The 27269-nt window shown below is 39.8% G+C and overlaps 2 protein-coding genes across 4 annotated transcripts in view; one reads left to right on the top strand and one right to left on the bottom strand.

The window, feature by feature from the left end:
* Positions 1-113: 113 nt before the first annotated feature.
* ASB14 (ankyrin repeat and SOCS box containing 14) lies at positions 114-18709 on the top strand. The gene is made up of 10 exons (XM_075005778.1): positions 114-1975; positions 4692-4945; positions 6247-6302; positions 7305-7436; positions 7526-7684; positions 10047-10292; positions 12595-12766; positions 13066-13609; positions 15807-15960; positions 16787-18709. Exons 2-10 carry the CDS (start codon positions 4818-4820, stop codon positions 16963-16965), a joined length of 1770 nt encoding a protein of 589 aa, XP_074861879.1. The 5' UTR covers positions 114-1975; positions 4692-4817; the 3' UTR covers positions 16966-18709.
* Positions 18710-22807: 4098 nt separating this feature from the next.
* Positions 22808-27269, bottom strand: part of APPL1 (adaptor protein, phosphotyrosine interacting with PH domain and leucine zipper 1) — a 50260-nt gene continuing 45798 nt past the window's right edge. For 2 of the 3 annotated variants that reach the window (XM_075005379.1, XM_075005380.1), the window contains one exon: positions 22808-26879. In XM_075005379.1, coding sequence (XP_074861480.1) covers positions 26730-26879 — 150 coding nt within the window. In that variant the 3' untranslated portion in view covers positions 22808-26729. The remainder of the gene's footprint in view (positions 26880-27269) is intronic. The other variant, XM_075005381.1, reaches the window with a different exon arrangement.

Below are 27269 nucleotides of genomic sequence, written 5' to 3'. Positions count from 1 at the left end.
CATTTAAACACTGTGGGCCCGAACCACGTGCTTGCAAAGTCTGGATATTTGGATCTGATATTTCAGTTTGGACCCGTCTCTAATGTGTGTGCTATCACACAGGTGGTGGTGGGAGAAATTGTTTAACCATTTGATAAAACTGAATTTGAGCTGCACCTTTCACTGGCTTATTTGCCTACTTTCCAGCATATTCATGGCTCCTTGGATTGCTTCTAACTCCTCAGCTCTTTTTGGGTAGTTTCCATGAAAAATAAACAGCCCAAACAAAACTCTCACAACCTGTCATAAAATGTTACCTCTTTTTACGTCCTTCTTATAAACATGATGGTTATATCACGTAAAGTCTCAATTCATCACATGCACTTCTTTCTAGGATTTGGCTTTATTAAAACGAAAAGTATAATAAGATAAAGATCAGCTCAAACCTTCTTTTATTCTTGACTATTCCTACAGTCTTTTGTCAGGACTCCTAGAGACTGTCTTCCAAAGAGCCATTCTCACCTCCCCTTATAAGCAGGAAAGGAAAGGAATCTTCAGACTAGACAACATTTTCTGTGCAGTGTGTTCAACTACGATGTACCGTCTGGAGGGGAGCTAACACACAAGCCACCTGCCTCCCTCAGCAGGAGTGAATTTGATCCTCAGAAATTAGTGTGCCCCATATCTGCCTGGTATGCAGAATCAACCAGAGTGATAAAATGGACCATGAACAATTCAGTTCAAGTGGTTAAAACAGTTTCAATTGGGGGTGTGGAGGAGGACAATGAAGCCAGTTGTTTGAGCCTTGAGCAGCATGATATGTATGGTGCTCAGAGCTGCCTGGTGGAGGCATGGCGCAGCGAGGGCAGTACTGAGGGCTGGCTGCCCCTTGACCTGTGCCTTCCACCCAAGGCCCTGCCCCTTCCAGGGGCCCAGACCTAAGCCTCCCCACCTCACCAATATTCACAGGGCCTGGCAAAGTCTGTCACTAGCCATGTTTTCAATTGGTACATTTTTCCATCTAATGTTAAAATTTCCTTGTATGAATGTAGAAATTCTACATCCCTTTTTTAACCCTTAGGAAACTGACACATTCCTAAGAACTGAACACCTGGTTACTGGCTAATTTCTGGCCCCTGGAGTAAGACATGTGCTTTTCTGTTGTGCACCATGATTGTTTGGAAAGTGTACTTAAGTTTCTGCAAAGTGGGAAAATTCAAGACTCATGAAATGAGGAATCCGCACTCCACCCTAAATTTGACCTATCCAAGCTCCCATGTCCCACCTGTACCTGGTACCTGTGTGTTGGGGCAAGAGGAATATCAGATAGAGGCTTTTCTCCTCCCCTTACATGCTCCTACGTGCACACTGTCATACACAAACACTTTTTCACAGGTACACACACATAGAGAGTAGGTGCTTTTCTTTTTCTGAATGTGAACAGTATAATATTGTTGTGAGCAATTCCATCCATGGTATTTTTTCTTAAAATATAAACTTCCTGTGTTGATGTATTATTTTATTTCCTTGTTTATATTTTAAATGTATTGCTTTATGTAAACCCAAGTTTGATCTGGTCTCTCACATTTCCTTTAGGCAAGCTCCCAGTAACCAATCCTGCCCTTTAAATGTAAGCTGTGTTGATAAAACATGTGAAAGCAGCAGGGATTTTGCTTTAAATCAGACATAAAGAATGAGTATACTACTTTCTTAAAAATGAATTCTCATTAAAACAAGTACATCTGGAATATTATTCAAGAAGTCTTCTTTTACTGATATATAATTCATCAAATCATGTCACCAGACATAGCTAGCCTATGTGTAAGAAATGTGGAGAAAATCCTAGAGGATCTTATGATCAGATATTTATAGAGAGCTATTAATGGATCTGGATGCTCTGGAGATCATTTTTCAATACATGAAAATATCACATTCAGCTTAATAATCACTTGTTTAAAGCAGGAGGTCTTCTGTGGTCTTTCATAGAGTTAAAAAGGTGAGAGAAAATGTGTTTTCTGCTCTGAGTTTTTGATGAAATATTGTATTTTTAGGTTTTCCCAAAAGCAATAATTAGACTTACATGTGTATAGACTGATTGTATTTTGATCCATTTGAGTTTGTCTGTAATACAAATGTTTATTTGTTTACATGTTTTACTAATATATTTATCAAGCTACTGTACGCACATGAGCCGGAGATATAATATACATGTAAATTAGATAATATATGTAAATTGCTCTGGATAACAAATTAAATGATTCACACTTTCTGTAAATTCCTCTGCTCAACTTTAAAAAGTTTCTAGAATTATTGCAAACACTACAAGAGCTGTGCTGACATTTTCTTTCCTTTTACCGTGTTTGTGGATATGTGGGAGTCAGTTCTGAAGTGCTTATTCAAGCTGACTCTCCCCTGGAAGCCAGCCAATGAGAGATTTGTCTAAGTAAAGGTAGACAATAGGATTTTGCCCTATGAGGCGAACATTGATTGTAAAACTGTTATGACACATACCTCATTATGCAAAGCAGCAATTAATAAACTGTGCATATGTGATGTGGACCTCTGCTAGAAACTGGATATACGTTTGTATATTGTTCTCTCTGAAACCATCAGTTGCCATCATTTCACTATATTTTTTTAATCTCAAGTTTTATATGAGAACTCTGCTAGAGCTGATTTGTAAATTTATTTGCTTCTTCAACCTTGCTTGTATGGTTTACTTGTTTAGGTTGCTAATGAGAATCTATTTCTGTGAAATCATAAAATCTAAACCAATTATCCAGTTTTAAAAGGAGAATGCTAGTTATTTTATTTTTTTATTCTCCAATGTCTGTAACACAGTCTTAAAAGGCTGAAAATAATTTTCAATATGCAGTTTAATCCTTTCCATTTGGCAAACATTGATTTCTACTAATCCCATTCTTCCACATCCTTGTGTAGGTTAAATTAATATGGTACTCTGTGTTTACTCCATTGTTTGTAAACCAGTGTTGTTCATTGCAGCATTTTCTGGAATTAGTAGATCAAAAGTTTATGTATGTCCTGTAGTACTATTGAGATTCACAGACTTATGGAGCTGTTTAGGATGGCTCTATTTTGTTCTGCAAATTGGTCTTTTGGATGCACACAATAACATGGATCAGAATTTGTGTCTTTTCTGAGTTACATGCTTTGGTGTGGGTTGCACTGGAAGACTTAAAACATGCTCTTACTGTAGTGCTTTTCTGTTGGTAAATTATGGCCTTGGTTGAAGTAACCATTGAACAAAAGCAGGGATCCATGAATTGTTCCTGCACTGCCAAGCATGACAAGAGCAGTGCATGGGAAATTATGGCAAATACTTAGTTAGCATCCTCTCCTCCTATAAAAGCACTCTCTAGAGTACCAAGCATTATGGTGCCACTAAAGAAAACAGGCAAAATGGCTGAACTGGGAGGGACCATTTAAGCCACTTATTAAGTGATGGGAGCGTTGTACAACAGTTGTGAATATCCACACAAAAGTTAACCTGTGGGCAAGAGGCACAGGTGGCAACAAGCAGCACAAGTCCTGGCTGAAGGAATCCAGAGGAGAAACAGGTGGTTGCACAGACAGTGTCTAGAGAAAAGTGACACTTAGAAGGAGCAACCACTGCTTCTATCCAGCAGCCAGCTGTAGGAGTGCTCTCTGCTCCTCTGGAGTCCTCTGGCCCACTCAAGTGCAGCCCACGGGAAGAGGGATGGCAACTGGGGGATGAGTGTGGCCTTAGGAGCCGACACAACACCTGCAGTGGGGGAGGAGTTGCTGCCTGGGGATGCCCAGAAGTCCCATTCAGAATCTCCACTTACCTTCGAATCTCCCTCTAACTAAACCTGCCTTTCTGAAAGCACCAGCATTCAAGGTTAAATTTAAAAAAAAAAGCCTATTTCTACTGTTTTCCATTGCACATATACAGTATTATGTATTAACATTATGTGTTCAACAAGCTTTCGTGTGCTAGCCTGGGATCTTTACTATTTATAACATTATTTCCATGGGAAAATGCATTCTGAGTTCCAAACAACCGATTACAAATGAACTTTTGGAATACAACCAGTTTGTAAACCTATGTCTATACTGCTGCAGAAAATCGACCCACTTCGGGTCGATCTTCCAGGATTTTGTTTTGCGCATGCGTGAAATGGTGCTTTCCAGGGTCAACACTGACCCTGGAACTCCTCGCAAAGATTAAAGAAGGTTGACAGGAGAAACGCTCCCATTGACCTTCTTCTGTGAGGACAGCTCTCGCAGTCATCTGCTGATAAATTGATTTTAGCTGTGCAATTGACGTAGCTAAATGGCGTATCAGTGCTATGTCTGCTAGTGTAGACGTAGCCTAAGTTGGGAACTTCCAGTATTATGCGTAGTGTTCTTTTGGGTACTCCATTTCAGATGCACACGCTCCTCTGCACATGAGGTGCTGCACCCTTAAGGCCTCACATCTTGAATCAATCCAGTTATTGCACTAATTAACCTCTCCTTTTTTTTGATTTCTGATAGGTGGTGCCATAACCCTAGCTGTTCTACATGTTTGCTCTGTAAGAAAGGGAAGAGAATTTTGACAAACCAGGGTACTGGAATTTTTCGTACACCAAAGAGAACAGCTGACTGTAGGGTTCAAAACAAAGTTCCAGGAGGAGTCGAGATCAGGAGTGTTGTTTCTGATTTTTAACAATTCTCCATATTTCTTTCAGTACCTAAGTCCTCTGTGGCTTCTGCTGTTTCTGGAAATCCACAATTACCTAAAGATTAAAAAACTTGCCTCCTGACGTAGAACTTGTTTTCCTTGTTGCTTGTGATACAAGTTATCCAGATATAAAATGTCTAATTCTACATATGTGAATGATGAAGACTTTGATGATGATATCTCCATCCAGAATGTTATTCAACAAAGCTTGCAGCACATCCATAAAAGTGAGACAGTTACAGATACTGCAGAGAGTGATAGGTAATGCTTTGCAGTGGAGTATGTTCTGGGAGCTATGTTACAAGCTGTAATAGTCTATTTATTGTTATCTTTATATGTAACTCTGCACCATAGCACTTGCCATTGTTGACTGCCTGCTTAATGTTACTGAGGTGCATGTACAAGTTGTTTCTCCTTTTATAACAAAACAGAACAGCAGTCCAGTAGCACTTTAAAGACTAATAAAATAATTTATTAGGTGATGGGCTTTCATGGAACAGACCCACTTCTTCAGATCCTTTATAAGTACACATAACAGAGCTGAACTGTACATTATTTTCCCAAGTGAAATTTGAAAGCATTTGAAACTTGTTTTGATGTTTCATTTCACACTCGTACCACATTCATCAAAAGACGCAGCGTAGATTTTTTGCTTGTACAAACACAGAACTTCCAAATAGCTCTTGGGAGGGAAAGAGATGTGAATCCGTGTAGACTGAAATGAAGAATGTATTTATAATACTCTTTGAAAGTTATTATAGGTGTGCTAAGAGTTATGGTTTATATTAGGATAGGCTCTAAAAAAGAAAAAAACATGTTCTATGCAACTGTAATGTACAGTACAAACTATTTTCCATATTTAAACTGAGGTCTAATTATATGCTTATTGTTCATCACTGGGATTTTTATTATAAAGATTAGGAATGGTGATCAGGAGAATATGAAATTCAGCTTCCTTTTCAAAGTGAGTATGTTTGATTGAATCACAGTAGGTAACTAAAACAATGAGAAATCTTGTGGCACCTTAAAAACTAACACATTTATTTGGGCATAAGCATTTGTGGGCTGGAGTCAATATTGTCAGATGCACGAAATGAGAAGGTATTTAGTGCAGGTTGGGAAACAGAAAATAACAGAGAAAACAATTCAGTAAAATAATAGGGCATAAGGGACTGGTGACAGAGGAGGGGTTAGCCGGCAGAGGCACGTCCACATAGCCTCTGCAGTGCCAGCACCCCTTTCTGCCAGCACCAAACTCTCATGTTTTTATGGTAATGAGCTTCAGGAGTATGCAAATGGGCAGCCATATGCAATCCCAAGAAGCTCACTTTGCATACCTTTGCCGGCAGTGGCGCTGGGCAGAGCTCCATGTAGACCCAGCCATGAAGAAAATGGCGTAAATATCTGTTATTTTAAAAAATCAAGATGATAACGGTCTGTTATTAAGTAGCAGATAATTACAGCATTGATTTATTTATTTGTACTTTCATAATATGCGTAATCTCCCATAACTAATTAATTAATTGAACTGAAATTATAATTATTTTGTTCTGTTTGTTTAGATTTCCATTTGTTACGAGTGTAGAACATGGAAAGATAATTGGAGCAATACGGGCAGTTAAGTATAAACACACAAATCATCACCACTCTATTTTCATAGAATCATAAAATCCTAGGGCTGGAAGGGACCTTAGAAGGTTATCTAGTCCAGCCCCCTGTCTGAAGCAGGATCAACCCCAACTAAATCATTCCAGCCAGGACTTAAAAACCTCTAGGCATGGAGATTCCATCACTTCTCGAGGTAAAGCAATCCAGTGCTTCACCACTCTCCTCATTAAATTGTTTTTCCTAATATCCAACATACACCTCTGCCTCTATAACTACAGACCATTGCTCCTTATTCTGCCATGTCACTACTGAGAACAGCCTCTCTCCATTCTCTTTAGAGCTCCTCTAGTTGGATTAGTCTAGGAAGCTTTGTTTAATCACTGTTCTTCCCCTCACTTTCCAAGAACCGAATGTGATGTTTTGGGCACAATTCTACTGGCAATTCCATCTCTTAGATGAGATGCAAAATTGAAGACCTGACTACTGATGGCCAATTAATGATCCCCTGGCACATTCAGCAAGTGTAGGGACTGGAAAAGTAGCTTTTGTGTGTTACTCAAATTCTAACTTAATTTTATTCTGCATATCTGAAATTTCGTGTATGGTTTCAGCTGTACTAGAATTAACTTCACATTGCAAACTGTTCAGTAGCTGTCATGTTCTATTTCAGAGGTTACTGAATTTAAAATATTTATACCGTTTATTTACTATTTGAATTATTGTAGCAGAGGGGCCCTAATTAGGCACTGATTATAATCCTATAATTCCAGTATATGCAGCTTCTGATATGCTTCAGGAAAGGTCCTCTAGAGAAAATTAGCCCATATAAATCACTGTCATTAACCTAATCAAAATTGTTTTGAGAAGCAAAGTTGCCAGTCTTGGCTGTCCTGTTGGGGTTGGTGGTACTCAAAATATTCTGTGATGTAAGTGGAGTCTAACTTTCAATTGCCTTGAACTTTCTTCTTTCACGATAAATAGCATGGCGTGATTTTGATTCTATATACTACAGGCCAAGAAGCAGTCCTGCAGAAGTTGGTGAAGCACTGTTCTGCTTTTAAGGAAGCTGATCAGCGAGGCTGGCTTCCTTTGCATGAAGCTGCAGCACGGTTAAACAAAAACATCCTGGAAATAACTCTAAAAGGTAAAGAGCACTCTGTGCTCCTCATTTGAAAGCTGGTTTGGATGATTAGTTCAATTCCAATGTATGTTGTTCTCATGGATGTCTTTCAGCTTCTCACCCTGTTGTGTGGGAACAGACCAGTCTGAAAGGGGAAACGTCTCTCTTTGTAGCAGTGGACAAATGCATCTTAGACAATGTCCACTTTCTCCTACTCAATGGCTTCAACCCTAATGTTCAAAATGAAGAAGGAGATTCTTCTTTGGTTACAGGTAAATCAAATATTTTTTTCTGATGGGGGAAATTTTATTCCTGTCTTTCATTGCATGAAAAATTTATTTTGTGTCTTGCAGTCTTTTGTTGTTGATTGTAAAGAGTGTAAATCTTCCAACTTCCAGCATAATTATGTATTTCCATTGGCCATGAGACAGGCAGAGGAAAACTTAGTAATTTATTTTTCTTTCCCAATCCAATCTAAAGACTAACACCTATGAAAGACTGCAGTATGCTTCAGAAATCCAGTTGAGGACCTAACTATACTGTTAAACAAGTTTACTAAGACAGATATGATTGCAGTATAGACAAGCCATAACTGAAGAACACATTAGGGATGGTGAGTCTCTTTGGATAAAATAAGAATCTGCATAATCTCCCTCAAAACTTGAACCATGCCCTTTTTAAGTTCAAAGAAAGTTTAGTGTTTTTCCCCTCCCCACAAATCTCTTGTTTGAGCTTGCTTTTGTATGTCAGGAGCCTGGCCAGGACTGGAAAATTAAGTGTCACATTATTCTAAAAGAGGCTGGTTTTGAAAGACTTTTACCCCTTTGGTCAAGTTCTGGAAACATCTCATAACTTTGGATATTAACCATATCAGTTTTTCTAATGGGGAGCAATAGATACTTTCTCTCTTCCAGCATCAGGGGTTTTTGGTGGTCAGGTTCTTTTCTGCGTATTAGGGACTTGTTGCCTATTAGAGCTCAGTTGGGTCAGTCTCCAATGGGTGGAGAGTCAATATCTTTGCCAGCTAAGTAGAAAGTTTAAAAACTGAAGTTTGGGGATTTGTAGGTCCACAGCACCTCATCAGATATTGTGCAATGAGCTGTCTCTTGCAGAATCACAGCACAGCTAGTTTGTGTCAGGGATTTCCCAGGCTGCCAAGATTTCACATGCAAAGTAGACCCTGCTACTGCTTCTTACCTTCCATAAATGGGCGGATTGTGAAAGGTATCATTTTTCAAAGGGACAACATACAGTTAAGAATTTCTTCCTCAAAGACTCTTTCAACAGCAAAGTCCAAATGACCTTCATCTTCCCAGTGCACTCTATATAGAAAGGGTTCCAAGGTCTAGATTAATAAGACAAGTCTACCTCTCAAAAAGGGTTTATGTTGCCTTTTTCTGACTCAGTTGTAGCCATTAGGTACTGGCAAGGATCCTGCAGCAGGGGCACTGGAACAATTTTCATAGGAGTGCTCCTGAGAGCCATTGAATCAAACTGTAAAACCTGTACATGATGGAAACTACTTCAAGCCAGGAGGTGCTGCCACACCTCTGGCACCCCTACTGTCAGCATCTGTGTTCTGCTGTCTGAATCTCAGAAGGATGCTATGAACTGTGTGTGAGTTGTCTGCAAGTTGTTTTCTTGTACAAGGACTGAGAAAAGTGGAGAAGAAGAAAACATTGTGTAAGATCCAAACCCAGGTGGATAAGCCCTATAGCTGTGAAATTTAATTTCAAAACGAAATAAACTAGAAAACCAGTTGCATGTTTGGTTGAGAAGGTACATAACTCTCTACTGCATCCACCTGGTTTACATATTGCCTGCTGTTTAACTTGCAGTATTTAGACAATGTAAGAAATCAGATGATGCATCACTTGGTAAAAGAGCTACAAGTAGCTGAAGGGCAGTAATCTCTTCCTTTTGTAAATACTACTCTGCTTTTTAATGGTACAGAACAGTGATTCTCAAATTTTCGCAACCCCAGAAATCCCATTTTTATTTCAAAGAATTTGGGGACCCATTGCTCAACCTGTTCACTGAAGCTCTGCCCATATTGCACTCCTGCCTCTAGGGTATACCAGGGATGAGGGGTTTGGGTGCAGAGGCGGCTCTGATCTGGAGCAGGAGTTTGGAGTGTGGGGACCCAGAGGCACTTACTGTGGCTCCTGGGAAACGGCCACCAGGTCCTTACAATCCTTTGGTGCAAGGGAAGCTTTGCACATTGCCCTTGTGCCCACAGATGCTGTCCCTGCAGACCCTGTTGGCTGCAGTTCCTGGCCAATGGGAACTGCGGAGCTGGAACTTGGATGGAGGCAACATACAGAGGGAGCCTCTCTGGCTGCCCCTGTACCTAGGGCTACAGAGACCTGATGGCTGCTTCCAGGGCAGGGAGCTTGCCTTAGCTGTGGGAGTGGGAGCAATTCATCAGAGGGACCATGGACCCCAGTTTGAGAAATGCTGGCACAGAAGATCACAGCAATAGAGGAAAATGTGGCTCACCTATTAATGTTCTTTCTTAGACTCTGAAGGCAGAGCAGAGGCTCTTCCTGAGCAGCTGCACAACAAAAACAATAGTGTATGGAACAGTGTTAAATAATATTTTAAATAACTGATGTTTCACCTATTATTTTACAGCAATTAAACATGATGTATATGAAATTGCCTCCCTGCTGATAAGGTTTGGAGCAAATGTAAACTTGCAGTGTGTCAATAAGAGGACAGCTCTACATGAAGCAGCCAGGTTAGGCAGGAAAGATATGGTGAATCTTCTGCTTTGTTCTGGAGCTGATCCTGATCCCCGCAGTACTTTTGGACTCACTCCCCTAGCACTGGCTGCACAGATTGGGCATACAGAAATTATGGAAATTTTACTGCGAAAAGGTAAGAATTGACATGCAATTTTTTTTACAGCTCAATTATGTGGTTTTACTAACTGGTGGTTGTCAAAAAGATCCTACGAAGTTCTTTTATTCTTTAGACTAGCCAGGGGATTGAAATTGCACATCCATGTGTGTTGGCAGAAAATTCATGGTTTCAAAATGTGAGTAAATTAATTCCCCTCCCATCAAGGGCATGAATAGTTGTGCGTTGGCAAAGTAGAATTACTAACTGCCCTGTCAGTATAACATTATTTTACTGAAATAAGGTTGTAAGTGAAAATGGAAGCCTTGTGACATTCTTACTAATAATACAATAGACAGGTATTAATAAATACAAATTCATATCTAAGTTGATGATTTTATGTAGATTGTTCTAGAGTGATTTAGAGCAGTTATTTTGTATGTTCAAAGTATGCATGTTAACATATAGGAGTGACTTTTTTCTGCATCATGTCTTTTTGTTTGCTCACTAAGCTACATCTTTAATCACCTGAAGAATTTAACTCATACAAAATACAGGACAAGCACAGCAATTAAAAATTGTTGGTGTCAAGTGTTTTTAATCATGCTTAAATAAAATAGCATTTACTCTCCCAGGCTTCATCTACACTACAGGATAAAATTGAATTTAAAGGAGTTAGCTCAACATTAAATATCAGTGTCTTCACTGTAAATGTCATTAGCTCAATTTTGTCTGCCCTAATATTGATAACAAAATGTGGATATTAACAGATGGATATAGCATCAATCTTGAGTTTAAAATGTCAAATAAAGGGTACTGTGGAAGCGCCGTATCTTTCATTCAAATTTATTAGCCTCCACAAGTGTCCCCTGTGTGTCCCACAGAGTTAGGCGCTGAACCTGGCACGCATCTCCTCACTACTAGTGGTGCTGGAGCTGGGAAACCGACGAGGGCTGCTGCACTCCTGCCTTGTGGGGCCAGGCCACTCGTGGCCAGGCAACTCCAGCCACACAAGGCCAGGCACCCCACAGCCAGGCGGCTCCTGCCATGTGGGGCCAGGCAACCTGCAGCCAGGTGGCTCATGCCACATAGGGCCAGGCAATCTGTGGTCAGGTGGCTCCAGGCTCCCTGTGGCCAGGTGGCTCTGGCTGTGTGGGACCAGACATCCATGAGGAGGTGCCCACTCCTCATGCACCCTTGGCCACTTGCAGCCAAGCGCCCTGAGCCATTGAGCTCCTGCCACCCTTCCACCAGAGCCAGTGACAGGCAGGGGTTTGGATTTTTTGGAGGGTGGTTTTTTTTGGGTTAGGGGAGTGTTATTGGAGGGGTTCTTTTGGGGAGGTTTTTTGGGGGGAAGTTGGGGTGGGACTGGGGTTGGGGGAACTGTTGAGACTCAGTGACGAGCAAAGAGGGGTCAATGCCAGACTTCAAAGGGCATCTTTGCAGTTCCTCAGTGGCTGCACTGAGTACTGAACACGGTGCCTGTTCCCACTCATGTGCTGTTGTGTTGCCTTCCAACCAATCCTGTCCCTTTCCTGGGCAGGGTGCCTGTGCCGGGACTTGCAGTGGCTGGAGAGTGAAAGGAGATTTGTTCCTACCCACTCCCCAGCAGCAGGCCTGATCTGTCCTGCAACAGCCATTCCAGCTCCTCCACTGATCTTGGTCTTGCCACTGCCTGCCACACCCCATGCAAGCCCAGTCCCACACTCACTTTTACAAGGCACATGGGGGTGGAAGCTTACATAAGCCACCTACCCACCCAATCGTTTCCATTCAAGGGACAGTCCCCATCCCTGAGGTTTCTTCAGGGACTGGCCTGACAGAGGCAATGTATTAAAAAAATAAGTGATTTGTAAAATTAGCCTTTTTCAATTTATAGCCTCTGTGTTTTTTCCTTTGTAATGAAATGCAAATTGCTCCTTTTCAGGTCTTTCTTCCTTTGCTTTGTGGATTTTTAATATACCCTTACATATGTTTGTACTCTGCTGAATTAATATCACAGCGTTTAGTCCAAAAAAAAAAACAGTTCCTTGTGTAACAGAACACCATGCAATGCAATTTTTTAATTATCATGTTTTGTTACTCTTAAACTGTATTTTACAATAATGCCCAAAGAGATTGGGGGCCTTACTGCACTAGGCAATGTACAAATACATAGGGAGTCTAAGATCCTGCCTCAAAGGATTTACAGTAAGAGAAAACACCAGCTTGTCTAATATTCTTGTTTCATGAAGAGTACAAGTAACAGTACTGTAGCAACTGGGAAGTTGGAGATAGATACTAGTTGTTTCTGGATATTGACAGTAATTTCTGGGAAAACCCTTGTTCCTTCTTCCCCTAGGTGCTGATGTGCTTTCACAGGCAGCTGATTGTGCCTCTGTATTATTTGAAGCTGCTGGAGGGGGAAATCCAGATTCACTGTCTCTTTTACTAGAATATGGAGCTGACGCCAATGTTCCAAAACACTCAGGTCACTTGCCTATCCATAGAGCTGCATACAGAGGACACTTTTTGTGAGTTGAAATTAAATATTTGAAATTAGAAGACTGAATAATGATGAATAGCATCTGCAAAATACATGCATTTAAAATTAAAGTTTATACAAGAAAGGCAATTAGATACACAGCTTTGGTGGGTGGGTGGGGGTGGCATATCTCCATTTGGCTTATAGTGGGGTGGAGAACTTTTTGGGGCCTGGGGGTACTGACCCACAGAAAAAAAATCAGTGAGGGGCCTTTTACAAGACGGCAGTATTGAGAGGTTGAAAGGCTTGTCTTAGATAATATAAAAATTTCTTTTCTTCCCCCTCCAGAGCTTTAAAACAGTTAGTTTCAGTTACTGATTATGCTGCCATTAAGGAGAGTGGCATAAGTCCAGTTCACTCAGCAGCAGCAGGGGCACATCCTCAGTGCCTGGAGTTTCTTCTCAAATCTGGGTTTGAAGCCAATTTCATGTTGCATGAGAGGGTTCGCAAAGGCTATGATGATCACAGGAAATCAGCTTTATATTTTGCTGTTTCAAATGCGGATATTTGCTCAACTCAGCTGCTTCTGGATGCTGGAGCCCTGCCAAATCAAGATCCCATTAAGTGCCTCCAGGTAGCCTTGCGAATGGGCAACTATGAGCTAATCAATCTACTGCTTCAGCATGGGGCCAACGTAAACTATTTCTGCAGAGTGAACACAACTCATTTCCCCTCAGCTCTGCAGTATTCTCTAAAAGATGAACTCATGTTAAGAATGTTGCTGAATTATGGGTACGATGTGTACCGCTGCTTTGATTGCCTTCATGGAGACAACTTTCATTCCCAATATGCCTTTGAAGGATGGACTCCTTCTGTTATCAAAGACAATATGGTAAGTACTTCACTATATGTTTTATGTCACTGTTTTGCTGCCACTCTTCTAGAAATTACATATATTAACTTTTTTATTGACATATAATGAAATCTAGCTTGCTAATGTTGCATATTTGGGATTAAAGTACTAAGCAGACTTATGCATATGTAAAGCAGACAAGTTTTGAGGAGAAAGTGTTGTAGTAAATTTAAATGTGAAGCTCGAGATATGATAAATTATCACAGGAAAATAGTTTTAAAGAATCAGGGTCTTGAGAATCATACAAATGAATGCCATTCTGGTTATTGTAACAACAGGTTTTGTCCATGAGTTGACAGTGCATGCCAGATAAGAATATAGTTTGCACATGATGATCCAGTATGCACATTAAAAATCAATGTATGCAGAAAAATCTCTTTTAAATATCAGTTGCAAAAAAAATAGGTTCTTGTTTGCGTGACAGTCTTTGTGTACATTACAATGTGGATGTACATGTGCTCCACATGCCTGGGACCAGAAGACTTGCTAGTAGTGGCCCGTGGTCTGTGCCTGCACCCTTCCTCCAAACTGAGTGCATAAAGGGCAGTGCAGAGGGATTGCCTCCAATTACTTTCTACATCCTGTGATATGAGTCAGCACTCTTTTTGCTATCTGTAGCACTAGTTAACACACTTCTGCTTCCATTTGTACTTATCTGTAAATAGGCATTAGATAAATAGCTTTTATAGTGTTCTTTTAGGGTGTGTCTTTATGGCAACGCTTCAAAAGTTAATCTGATTTAACTAAAGATATGAACGAAAAGTGGATTAAACAAACTGAACTAATTCTGAGAGGAGAGTCTCACTCAGAATTAAAGTGGCCTTATTTAATTTTACCATTGGGCTTGTCCATAATGAACATTTAGGCTGTGTCTACACTGGCACAAATCTTCGAAATAGCCATGCTAATGGCCTTTTCGAAGATTACTAATGAGGTGCTGAATTGAATATTCAGAGCCTCATTAGCATTAAGACACTTCCAGCCGCAGCGCTTCAAAAGCGCTGCTTTTGAACGCCCACGGCTTGGTGTGGCTACATGGGTCCTTTTCGAAAGGGCCCCGCACTTTTCAAAATCCCGTTAGTCCGCTCAGCTGAACGGAATGAGAGGATTTCGAAATGGGTGGGGTCCTTTTGAAAAGGAACCCCTTGTAGCCACACCGAGCTGTGGGCGTTCAAAAGTGGTGCTTTCAAAGTGCCACGGCCAGAAGCGTCCTAATGCTTATGAGGCACTGAATATTCAATTCAGCACCTCATTAGTAATCTTCGAAATGGCCATTAGCATGGCTATTTCGAAGATTTGTGCCATTGTAGACACACCCTTAGTTTGCAGCAAACAGATGTAAATCTACTACTGATTGATGCTTATTAGCTGTTTGATCTGATGAAGTGGGTCTGTCCACAAAAGCTCATCAACAAATAAATCATTTTGTTAGTGTTTCAAGTGCTACATTTCTGCTCCTTTGTTTAGCTGTTTTTTAGTTTGTTTTGATCTAGTCCATTTCTAGTCCATATCGTCCGGCAGCAACTTCTGTTGACAGATTGCTGTAGTGTAGACATAACCATTACGATTTAGCTGGTAGGACCAGCAGTAAAGTGCTTTACATGAAATTGCAGTTCAGGCCACACCATGACCATGCCAAAGCGAACAAACCATGAACTGGCCATTTTTTCCCCTATACTTAAATACAGGTTAAAACACACGTACACGTGAGAGTCTTTATGAATTGTAAAGGGATGAAACAGAAAATTACTTGCCTCGCTGTTCATCTTTACATTTTCAGTATAATAAAAATGTCTCACACCTATATGTGGGTGTGCAGTTAGCAGACGTGCACATGTGCCATTCTAAACCCTCTTCCTTTAATTATTACATTGTAACACATGAGCTCACTGATATGCACATTTTAAACTGCAGGTTAAACCTTCACTTCCAAGAAACTGTCTTGATGGCTTTATGCTCATTGAGACTGAAAGCTTAGAGACCAGCCCATAGCTTTTCACATTCTGTTAGAGACTTTATATAATGTCATGTACAACCAATCAACCCCCTGAGTGACTCCAGCACTTACCACTCTGGTTTTTGAATTAATTTCCAGAAGCGGAATTGTGAAAAGGGAGGTGAGTCATAGAAATGTCAAGTGCTATACTCTTAAATATTCTGTTTTTTCCTCTCTCAGTTCTGCGAAGTGATAACGCTGTCATGGCTGAAGCACCTAGCTGGGAAGGTAGTGCGAGTGATGCTAGATTATGTTGATCATGTTAGGATCTGCTGTAAACTGAAAACAGTGCTCAAAGAACAGACACTCTGGCCGGAAATCAATTCTATTTTGAGTAAGTGTCTGGTATTTACAGAGTTCTGAAACACGCAAAGTGCTCACTGCTGTGGCTGCTGCTGCTGCTTTTTGTCTTATCATCATTGGACCAGATCCTTGAAAGATATTTAGGTGCTAATTTTTATTGATGCAATGGGAGGTAGGTGTTGTCTTACCTTTCTGGGCCAGTGTTGCCTTCTCCTGCCCATATTTATAACAAAAATTAAACTTCAGACTGAAGTAAAACTTCAAAATACAATAAGGCCTTGGAAATATTTGCAATTAGAAGTAATAGTCACATCCGTAAGAATGTTTGTTACTTTGGGTATTTCAGGAGGTTCCTGATTACAAAGCAGCAGTAGAATATAGCTAGTGTAAATTAAATGTATACATTTTGAGTCTACAGAAATGTATGCTTGTTGCTCAGGACTACTTCTTACTCTTCTTCGTCTGTGCCTTGCTGAGGCAACAATCTGTTTTTGCTTTAGGTGTACTTAACCCTCTGCCAAACCTTTTCTTCAAACTTCAGTTACTTTGTGTCTCAACCTTCGATTCAGAATAACTCAGTTATTGACTCAGTTAATTGCACTTTGAAGTATTATTGTTTTGTATTTGGTGATCACTTACAAAGGACCAGCTCTTGACACCCGCATGAGTAGCAGCTTAGTGCTAGGAAGCCCCAGTGATTTCAATGAATGTATTCAAAGTTAATGTACTATGATATATGGATTAGGGAATCAAAAGCTAGACCCAAGTTTCTGAAATGTTGCTTGGGGCTATCAGGAAAAAATAAATGTAACGTTTGTTGCTTCAACTGTAAAAGACAAATTCTCTCTCTTTTTAAGCAAACCCTCGTTCTTTGAAACATCTTTGTCGTCTGAAGATTCGGAAATGCATGGGTCAGTTGCGGCTGCGTTGTCCTGTCTTCATGACATTCCTTCCACTGCCTAATCGTTTGAAAGAATATATACTTTACAAAGAATATGATCTTTATGAACAAAGAAACCTAAAAGGAACCCAGTAACCGAACTGCACAGAATCACAGTCCTGTATTTTAGGGGAAGCATTTGAATGGACAAGGACTATTAGATGCCGTTATTTTCCTCTACTTAAATTTTTAGCTTATAAAAACCAACAAATCACCTTAGTGAAATTTTTTCCTGATAAAAAGGAGAAAGTATAATACAGAATAAGTGCTGGTAACCTAACATGCAGTCGTCAATAGCAGATAAAAAAACATCCAGGACTTAACAGAAACAATTAAAAAGTAATGGCATAAAAGTCTAGGTCAGCATTTTCAAACAGACGTGGAATGGGAAATGTCCTTCAAGAGGTGTGCTTCAGGTGTAACCAGGAATTACAATTCTTCAAATATTTCGGGTCTATAAATCTTTTGATACTTCTACATTCTGCTTCTGGGCGGACCAAAATATTGTCCTAACAGCCATCATTGTGGTATTTCAGTTTCTGAGCAGACTCAGGAAGAAGCAAAGTCTTTCCCCCCCAACCCAGCTCCAACCAAGAAATACTAGGAGGAAGATGAAATAGTTTTTGACTTGAGTTTGTCAGTTCATTCAACTGACCCAATCCCTACTGTTAAACGGTGAAATAGGAATAACTACTAAGGTGTTCTCGATATAAACAGAGCACCAGTGTGCAGTGAAATATTCAAGGTTTTCTTTCTTTATTGGACAGCCACTCTCTTGCTAGATAGGGCAGTTCTATATCTCAGTCTTGGTATTTAAATGTCCTGTCATCATAGTAATTAAATGCTGGACTATATATAATATGATATGGAGCAATTTTAATTTGGTCTCAAGTCATTTAGAAGGATGTTCGCAAATGTTTGGAGTATATTTTGGACCAGGTCCCTCCATTTCCCATTCATTGCCATATTTGTTGAAAGAGGTATTGGTTGAACTTTACATTATATCATATGTGGTATTTGAGTATCATTCAATGCACTGTCAGTGCAGAACGTGGAAGGTGTAAAATGTGACTTATGATTAGGCCCTGTGAGGATGAAATGGAGCTGCTTCCTCTGATGGGACATTTCAGAAGGGCACATTAGTGGATACTGTTGTCTGGTCAATCACTACTGTATGGGAGGAAAAAGCAAGGTCACTATGGACTGAATAATAATTTGTATACATGGTATTGATTATGAAAATGCACTTGATACAATGCATTACATAGCTAAACATTTACAAACCTTTACATTTCTCAAAAAGCTTGGAACAGACTCAAGCGTGCAAAATACGGGAGAAGAAAAATGGTAGGAATGTAAAAATAAGCAGTTCAGCGAACGTTACTGACATTAATAGCATTTATTTTTTCTTAAGTTTATATAAGTATAGAAATTTATACATGCAGCTGTATCACTTAGGTTACATAATTCAAAAGCCCATTTTTCCCCCAGAAAAAAATCTATAAACTTTATAAAATACAGACTGGACTAGTATGTTCTGACACATTGCTTCTCACATGGTGCCTACTCCAGTGCTCAACAAAATTGAGAAGTAGGTGGAAAATATGCATTAGTATCTGTATTAAGGGTCTGAAGTTCTAAACCTTTCAGGTTATGCTGGTACAATTTCTGTACCCATCAATTCTGTTCATTTACATAACCAAAGGTCTTCAGGACATGCTATGCTCCTGTGTGATCAAACAAACAAGATATGCTTTAAAACAACCAACTCATGTAACAAAGATATTTTCCATTACTGTTCAGTCTCTGATAGTTGCAAAACTAAATCTGCATAAATTCCCTTCTGTTTTCTTTTTATTAAGTAAAATAGTTTTTATTGAATGTATCAGCGTAATATTCCTTAATTTTGGATAGATTTAAAAATAGATTTGGACAACACCGGGCTTCAGCTACTTGTGAAATTGTATATTTAGTAGAAAAAAACCAAAGCCATACTAGTAAAGTGCTTTTTTTAAAGCCAGCATCAGAAAAATGTAGCTTTGTGTGTTTTAAAGTAAGTCTAATTCAAATAAAGATTATTGTACAAAGCCAACTTTGAACTACTTATTTGCAAACTTTAAAATCACATTAACTGAAGCCCCGGCTAACACCTTTACACTCAGAAATATAGATATTAAAGCTAACAATTAAACTGACATTATGATTGCTTTATTACAAACAAATATTAAGGGAAAATTGTATAAGGACTATTCAAAACACTGAAAAATTACTTGTACATCACTAGAAGAAGACCAATCCAGTACGTTATAGTATAATTTTGATCAATCCACTACATTATAAAGTCACCTGACCATATTTTACAAAATTTTGCATATAAACGTCATTATGGAACATCAATGCAGGCACAATGGTATGAAGAAAATATTTTCGTGCTCAATTAGACATCACTCTAAGCACAAGTAAACAAAAGAGATTCTGTGAAAGACAGCAGAGACAAATAAGAGTCAATTACCACCATGGACTATAGGTCTTCCGTGAATTCACTGAATAATGAAAGAGTTCTTGCTTTAAAAAACTCAGGTAAGATGCAGGAACTGACTCAAAATGCTGCCTTTTGTTTGTGTGTGAATTATGAAGGAATTTATTTTTAGGAGTTGTGATTAAAGAACTTTACAGTTTTTTTATTCTTATTTGTAGCAAATATTTAAGGTTTTTCTTTTGGTGGGGGGTGGTGGTTTGGAAAACACTGCATAAGGCAAAAAAAAAAAAAAACTAGCCCCATAAATTTTGATCTACAGTAATTCAGATTAAGGAAAAGTTAAAAAAGACTGCCTCCTGGAGAGATGTTTGAGATTATTAATCACCATATTTTCTTCTTAAACTCTGTGCAAATGTCAATTCTAGTTTATAAAAATAAACCTTAAAAATACAGCCAGCTCCAAGTCCTGCTTATTCATAAAGCAAATCCACTGAAGACAAATAATCACTAGATTTTCTCTGATTTCACATTCATATAATTGAGCACAATTAATTACAGTTCAGAAAGGAAAAAAAAAATCCTGTTGTTAACACACAGCATCAACTCAAGCCTGACAATGTTGCATCTGGTTTTTCTCTCCCAGACCCCAGAAACAAACCTATTACCATGTGCAGTCTATACATTATCTTAATTGACTGCATTCTGTTCCTGAAGGGCCTTTTAAACTTGATTTGAATGGCAGTGACAAAACAATTTTTCATGGCTACAATGGCGAGTATAATACAATGCGTTACCTTGCCATAAACAGCTGTCCTTACCTGCATGCAGAATATCTGTGACAATAGCTAGGTTACCCTGAAACACGAGAACATGAGGGTTGACTATTATCTCTCTCATTTAACCTCTTAAATAAAAAAAAAAAACTGAGTAGGCACCTAAATAAAATGGAAGTCTACACAGTGCAACAAGCATACTAACCACTTAACTAACAAGTGGTGACAATTATTAAGATGCATTTTAGCAATAAAAAAAGATGATTAATTCTAACATTGTTGCCACAATATGTGCCTCTTAAATGGCATTTTGAAACTAGTATTTCTAGGTAACTGAGCTTTTAAAAGGCCAACATACTGGTTTCACATGCTCCAGGACCATGACTTACAGATGAGGTAGATAATGTAAGTCACCCAATATCAGAAAGCTGGGAGGACCACGTATTTACTAGAATTGAAAACTGAATAGTTTCTAATCACTATTTCAATCTTATGCCAATGTGCCCTTCGATAGCAATCTGCCAACCATGGCCAAACACTAATGTAAGGAAAGCTATGCTAAATTAGTTAAGATCAGGGAGCGTGTGTGTTTTAGTTTTATTTTTTATTCTTTTAAGACTCCACTCAATCATTGTAATTTATTATAAATTTAAAAAAAAACCAAAAACCTTGGGAAAAAAATTCCCTAATGAAGCATTCGCAAAGTTTACACAAACTGTGGTTCCAAATTCTGTTACATATGGAAAACCCACCTCCTACAGCCCTCAGAAGGTAACCTCAAATTGCTGTTTGAAAGAAGCAATTACACTGGAAACTGAAACACACATTCACACGCTCTACAGCTATTTTTTGACATAGGCTATGGTACAATAAAACTCAATTGTAATATAGCTTTCCTAAGAGTGCAAAGGCAACTTATTCAGCTACTTTATAGCACAGAGTTGATGTATTAGTGCTGAGCAACAATGAACAGTATGTGGGCTTCATGGGTGGCTCTCGTTCATCTCAGTGGGTCATTGCAGCCCACTGGACTTCCACTGCAGCCTGTGTATAACCCCCCCTCCCCCAATATACCTTACATGCCTCTTGCACACTGGAGCTCCCACACTTCCTACTCCTCCCTCTTCCTTCCCAGCATCTTCAGCGTGCCACAATTCTGCTGATTTGTGCTCAGTTCCTGTTCCTTCCCGTCCCACTTAGCGCTAGAAAGCCACAAACAGCTCCTTCACAGCATTGAAGCTCAGGAGTGGGAAACAGAGTCAGGAAGGAGCACAAATCAACAAATTTGTGTGGCTCCAGAAGTGCTTGGGGGGAGAAAGGAATAGGAAGCATGGGGGGGCGGGGCTCCAGTGCGTGAGACATGGGTTAGGAAGTGGGAAATATCGGGGGACTGCCAGCAGAATCCCAATGTGCTGCAGTTTGCCCACCACTGTGTCAACTACTAATAGGCTTAGTTCTTCATTCTTCCATCTCCTTTAGCAGCTACTTTAGATCCTTTCCAGACCACACATCTATAGGCTCACTAGCCCTACCTGTTCACTCACCACCACGCTAAGGATATCTCTGCGTAGAAATTACACAAGCTAGTAAATGTGAACTAGCTTGAATCCCAATAGTGTGGATAACAGTAGTACTGAAGATAGCAAAACTTAGGGTTCAGCATAGGCAGTACAAGCCCAGCACAAACCTTGTGTACACTCATCCCTCGTTAAATGAGTGCTTTACTTACGAGTACTCACTTAAACGAGGGACACATATACCTACCTTTGTTCACTAGATGATTGAACTCCCCTTGCTAATATGAGCCTAACCCCCTCCCCATGGCTCCAGCCTGCTGTAGTCTGATCTCTCCTCCCCTCCTCGCTGACCCCACAGCCCCAACTCTCCGCAGCCTGACACCCCCGCCAACCCTGCAGCCCCAACCCGCAGCAGCCTCACCCCCACCAGCTCTGCAGACCTAACCCACCGCATCCTGACCCCTGCCAGCCTGCACATCCACCTGCAGTAGCCTTAACCCTCCCACCCACCCCACAGACCCAACCTGCAGCAGCCTGAACTCCCCTGCCCACCCCATGGACCCAACCTGCCACCAGGTTTTAACCCTCCCTCCCACTCATGGCCTCAAACTGCCCCTGGCCTTTAACCTCCACCCCCTCCAACCCAAGGTTCACTTACCTTTCAAAAACAGCACCACCTGCTGCCACTCCTTCACTGAGTTAGGAGCACTAGGAGCCAATCACAGATTTTTACGTGTATTTTAATGGTAATTTAGTGTCCCTCTTACAAGTTTTCACCTACAAGCAGAAAGTTGGGAACCACCTGTGCTTGTATAGTGAGGGGTGAAAGATGAAGAAATACAGAGTACAGGTGGTCTTCTCGTCTATCCTCCCTGTGGATGGAAGGGGTCCACGTAGGGATCGTCGAATCACAGAGGTAAATGTGTGGTTGTGTAGGTGGTGTAGCAGGGAAGGATTTGGTTTCTTTGATTCAAATTAGTCAAGTAGTCTGTCGCTTTTTGCTTTGCAGATACACCTTAAATGAGACCTCACGTGATTCAGAGAAAAAAAATGGTCTCTCCCAATTGTTATGAGGGTGAGCCATGCAAAATTACCAGTACATGCACCATATATAGGAGAGGCTTGGGTGGTTCTATCAGGGTAACTGTAGCAAACTTCTCAGCACTGAAGTAGTTTTAGGGTCACAATCAAGGCATCCCCCTCCTCCTCAGCACAGGCCTCCCTCACTGCTGCATTCATCTCCATTTCTTCAGTTTAGTCTCCTAAAATCCTTGACCACTCACTCTACTCAAGCTGCCTCCACTTCCTTCAACACTCTCCCTGGATGTCCCTTCATGTGTTTTTAACTCCAAGTGTAAGGACCTCTCTTCTCAACCACTTCAATCTATCCCCGCTCCTCTCAGGCAAGCTGACAGCATCGCTGGGCTCCTGGGCAAAGTGTGTGTGTGTAGGGAAGGTGGTGCTGTGCTCCTGGGAGAATGGAGGCTTTAGGCAGAAGGGTTGGGCCCAGGGCAGCCAGCCCTCAGTGGCACCCAGAATGCAGCCCTCCCCACGCCCCAGAACAGGAACAGGCTATCTGGTGCTCTGCAACATGCCACATCAGACTCTCATGGCAATTTAAAAGGCCCAAGGTTCCAAGCTGCTGCCACGGTAGCAGCAGGTGAGAGGCATGGGCCCCTTTGAACTGTTGGGCCCCAGAGCAGTTGCCACTTTCTTATCAGCCAGCTTGTAACTCCCTACTTCATCCACTCCATTCAATTCCTTCCTTAAAGTATATCCAACATCTAGAAATGCATTTTCAGTTTCTTTTTAATAGCTGAGTCATTCTAAGATGCTAGGAAAGAGATGTTTCTCACTCAAAAAATCAGGCTCAAACAACTATATATTATGACATTAACACAGAAATAAACGGAAGAGATCCAACAGTATCAGGTCACATCTTAAAGATCCACATATCGTAGTAAATTATATCCATCTATACACCCACTTCTTTATTCTTATTCCTAAATTTTTATGCGAGGGTACTCTACCAAGAGAAAAAGTAGTCTAAATATCTGTGCCTCTCTCTGAGCGACAGACAGCTAGAATCTGGATAACTAAACCAACAGACTTTACAAGCAAAGGGATAAGAAAAAGAATCCCAAAAACGTTTTGAAACCTCTTAAAACATTTCGCTACAAGGGTTTCTGTGAAATATGTAGAAGGTTACGTTAGTTTTTAGTGGCCACTCTGGGAGACTATGAACCAGCAGGAAAGAAAATTCAACAATTCAAAATCCTTGAATGGAGCAAGACACCCTATTCGGCCTACTACTTGCTGACATCACACCAGGCTATCCTCTCTTGTCCTGTGCAGTATGCTTATGAATGGACACAAGGGCTTGGGGGAAATGGTCTTCCTTCTTAGTTTCCTGTAGGCTGGGTCTCACATTCCTTGGTATGACATATTTTCTAGGTGATGATGTTGCTTTGACCTAATCTGGAAGCATCTGATGTCTTTAGGTTTCCAAAAACAATATAAAGAGTGTGATGTATATTTCTTCCTAGACCCAGAGCACCACCTCATTGCACTAACCTTACATCAGGTAAGGTACATGAACACTATTAACATCATTCTGGAGAATCTAAATTTGAGAGCCATCATTTTTGTTACTATTTTCCAATTGTATTGTCTATTCTGGTCCCTGTAAATTCTTGCTACAAATTTTGAGAATCGAGGTACAAAATTCAATGCTCTTTGTCATTCCTAGACAGCGTCCATATACATTTTGTCCAGTTGTCTGTCTAAAGTCTGGCAAGAACCCTATCCTGGCCAAGCTAGTAAACTGTGGCAATTTGCCAGTTTGCAGTCAAGTTTAAGGATCAGAGTGATCAGTTAACAAGAAACCCATATTACAAAATCTTCAAACAGATGGAAGTCCAACAACAGTTCCTGCTTGGCAAATAATTTGTAACACACCAGTCAAGATCTAAGAGAAAAGAATGTCACTCTGTAATTCAAAGATATTTATCTAGGTTAGAACACAGCCTTCTGAACACAATGTTTGTATTTCCCCTATAGTACCATGACAGAAAACAGCTGAGAGGGTTGAAATTAACTAACCTCATCAAAAGAAAACTGGCAGAACTGCCCTCCACAATCTACTAGTAATGGAAGTGCCAACAGCAACCAATCCCAATTATCTGAACTATTCCTTCAAGGAGTATAATGGAATAAAACTTAAGTAAAAATTTAAATTGAAGATCAAGGAAAATTTCAAGTTGATACTGCCTCCCAATGAAGTGGTGGCTATGGCACTTAAATTGGCCAGACCACTAAGCAATCCTGTACTGGGAGATAACTAGATCATTTAGTATACTAAAAAATCCTGTGGATTTTGGGAAATTTTACTTGAATTTTAAGGCAGGTAGAGGAGGCAGATAGTGAGATGCTGTAAGTGTGAAGCAGATGATCACCTGGTCTGCAAGAAGGGGATGCTTGTGAAAGAAATACATGTGAGTAAATTGAAAGCCAGAAACATAAGCAGCCAGTGCAAATTGTGGAGATAGGTTTAAAAAGTTCAGAATTCCTCCTGCCTAGGATTGGGCACATGGGAGAAAAAAAATCTACACATGCTTCCCTTTGGTCTTCAAGTTGGCAAGGATAAATGGGCAATCTTCTAAATGGGAAGATACAATTTACTGTATACAGTCGTTCCCATGAATAGGTATCATGAATTAGAGATGATTTAGAACACAGAGGAAACCTTACATAAAATGGAAAATATTTATAAACTGAAAACGACCAAGCGATACAGATGTGTTTCCTTGTTTAGTACACTTCCTCTCATTACTGTACTACACTAGATTTTTCCCTGACTCCGATACATAAATGCATCTTCTGTTCATTGCAATTCACTATATATAGTAATCAGTGAAAAAATAAATAAATCTCTTACATTAATTAGTTTCCTATTCAGGGTGAAAACGTCAAAGCACATCTGATACTGTACAAAATAAGTTATGTACATCATGCAGTTGTGATGCTGTATGGAGATGAGGCTTAAGACAACCTGCAAACAGACACCTGTGAAAAATGCTTCATGTATTTTAGGTAAAAAGTAGGATCAGCATGCTTATGCTCTATTGCTATTAAATATTTTTGAAAAATATATTTACATGTGATGATCCAAAACTCCACAAGCCCTTTTTAGTAAATTTAATTAACTGGTTCCATGGTATCTGGGTGTTTAGAAGATTTTCAAACATCTGATTCAATCCAACATTTTCACAATACTAACATACTAGTACTGGACAGTTACTACAGTCCTATGACAGAGAACTGAGATTGCAGTACCTTTACTTTCATGGGTATACACATGGCATTCTCACTATGAGGTGAAAGGGTTTATAACACAATGACCCATGCACCAAGATACAGGCTTTTAAGTCCTATCTAATTTAAATGGAGTAAAATTTTGTTTGCCATCCAAGAAAGTGTCCTAAATTATCTGAAAGAGAAAACAGACAGACAGCACAATCCAATCTGATAAATCAAAAAGTTAAAATCTCTCTCAATCTAAATCTATTGCACATCTATCTGGTGATACTTAGATTTTTTTTTTTATAACCCCAAAAACATTTCTCTGCCACAATATTTAGATGCATCTTAGCACAGTTTCAGTTCAAAGCCCAGTTCTGTTCCCCACAAAGTGTTCTGTGTTCAGCAATTTAAAGAACCATATTACAGTGTACTGCTGAAGCCCAATCAGAAGATGAATTTTTGCTTCAAAACGGTCAGCTGCGCAGCCAGGTAAGTGAAAAAAGGTGTCCACGTTTAAAAGAAGTCTTGAAGATGTAATTCTGTAGTAAACATGGTAATGTCACCATGTGTCTTTCTGACATATAGAAGAAGGTACATATTTACATTAACAGGAATAGTTAAATTAATGAATTTTTTAACGGAAAAATAAGAAAGCATAATCGGATTGGCATATTGTTAAATCTTCTATATAATAAGCAGACCCTCCACATCTATTTTTTCTTCTTATATAATTTGTGCCGTCTCACCACAGTGTGTTCAAAGATTCCAGTTTTAACAAGTTCAGTAACCTCAGGCTTCAGACTCTCTTTTCTTCTTCCCATCTTCTCCCAAATCACTGTCTTCTGACTGGCTACTGCTAAGGACCACAAATTGTCCCTCTCCACTGCTCTGACTGGGTCTACTGGAAGCAGCTATCAATCGGCTCTGCTCTTCCAAGTCCTAATTTGGGAGGCAGGGAGGAAGGAAGAGAAGGGGAAAAAAATATTCACTTCGGAAGTTTCCATAAGGAAAACAAAGTCCACTATCCCTCTGTATAATTGGAAATTATGTTATTTCGAGCAACTCAGTGGCAATGTGATTTGTAAATGACTTGCAGACAGCAATTTAAGAGAGTCTACTGGAAGCCAAGAACACCTACTTCAGTGACCAGCATAGAATGATTTCTATGAAAGCAAAAATCACAATTTAAAGCAGAAAGAAAATCTTGATTTAAATAATTAGTCTTGCATTTTCAGTTTTAAATTATTTTCCTAAAAAAAAATAGATTCTTCTCTTGGTTGTGGTAAAAAGGTGTAGATTTGCAGCTGAATTCAGTTTTTTACACTACAT

Source organism: Carettochelys insculpta, chromosome 11 (assembly GCF_033958435.1).
Source record: "Carettochelys insculpta isolate YL-2023 chromosome 11, ASM3395843v1, whole genome shotgun sequence".
In the NCBI taxonomy this organism is placed as follows: Eukaryota; Metazoa; Chordata; order Testudines; family Carettochelyidae; genus Carettochelys; species Carettochelys insculpta.
Note: the sequence above shows the minus strand (reverse complement) of the source record. Positions and strands in the feature narration are given on the sequence as shown.

What these genes read in the sequence shown, in the direction of transcription:
- ASB14 (XM_075005778.1), top strand. Translation starts at nt 4,818, where the DNA reads ATGTCTAATTCTACATATGTGAATGATGAAGACTTTGATGATGATATC. An exon ending in GATACTGCAGAGAGTGATAG is followed by an intron (nt 4,946 to 6,246) that starts GTAATGCTTTGC and finishes CTGTTTGTTTAG; the next exon opens with ATTTCCATTTGTTACGAGTG. An exon ending in CCTGGAAATAACTCTAAAAG is followed by an intron (nt 7,437 to 7,525) that starts GTAAAGAGCACT and finishes GATGTCTTTCAG; the next exon opens with CTTCTCACCCTGTTGTGTGG.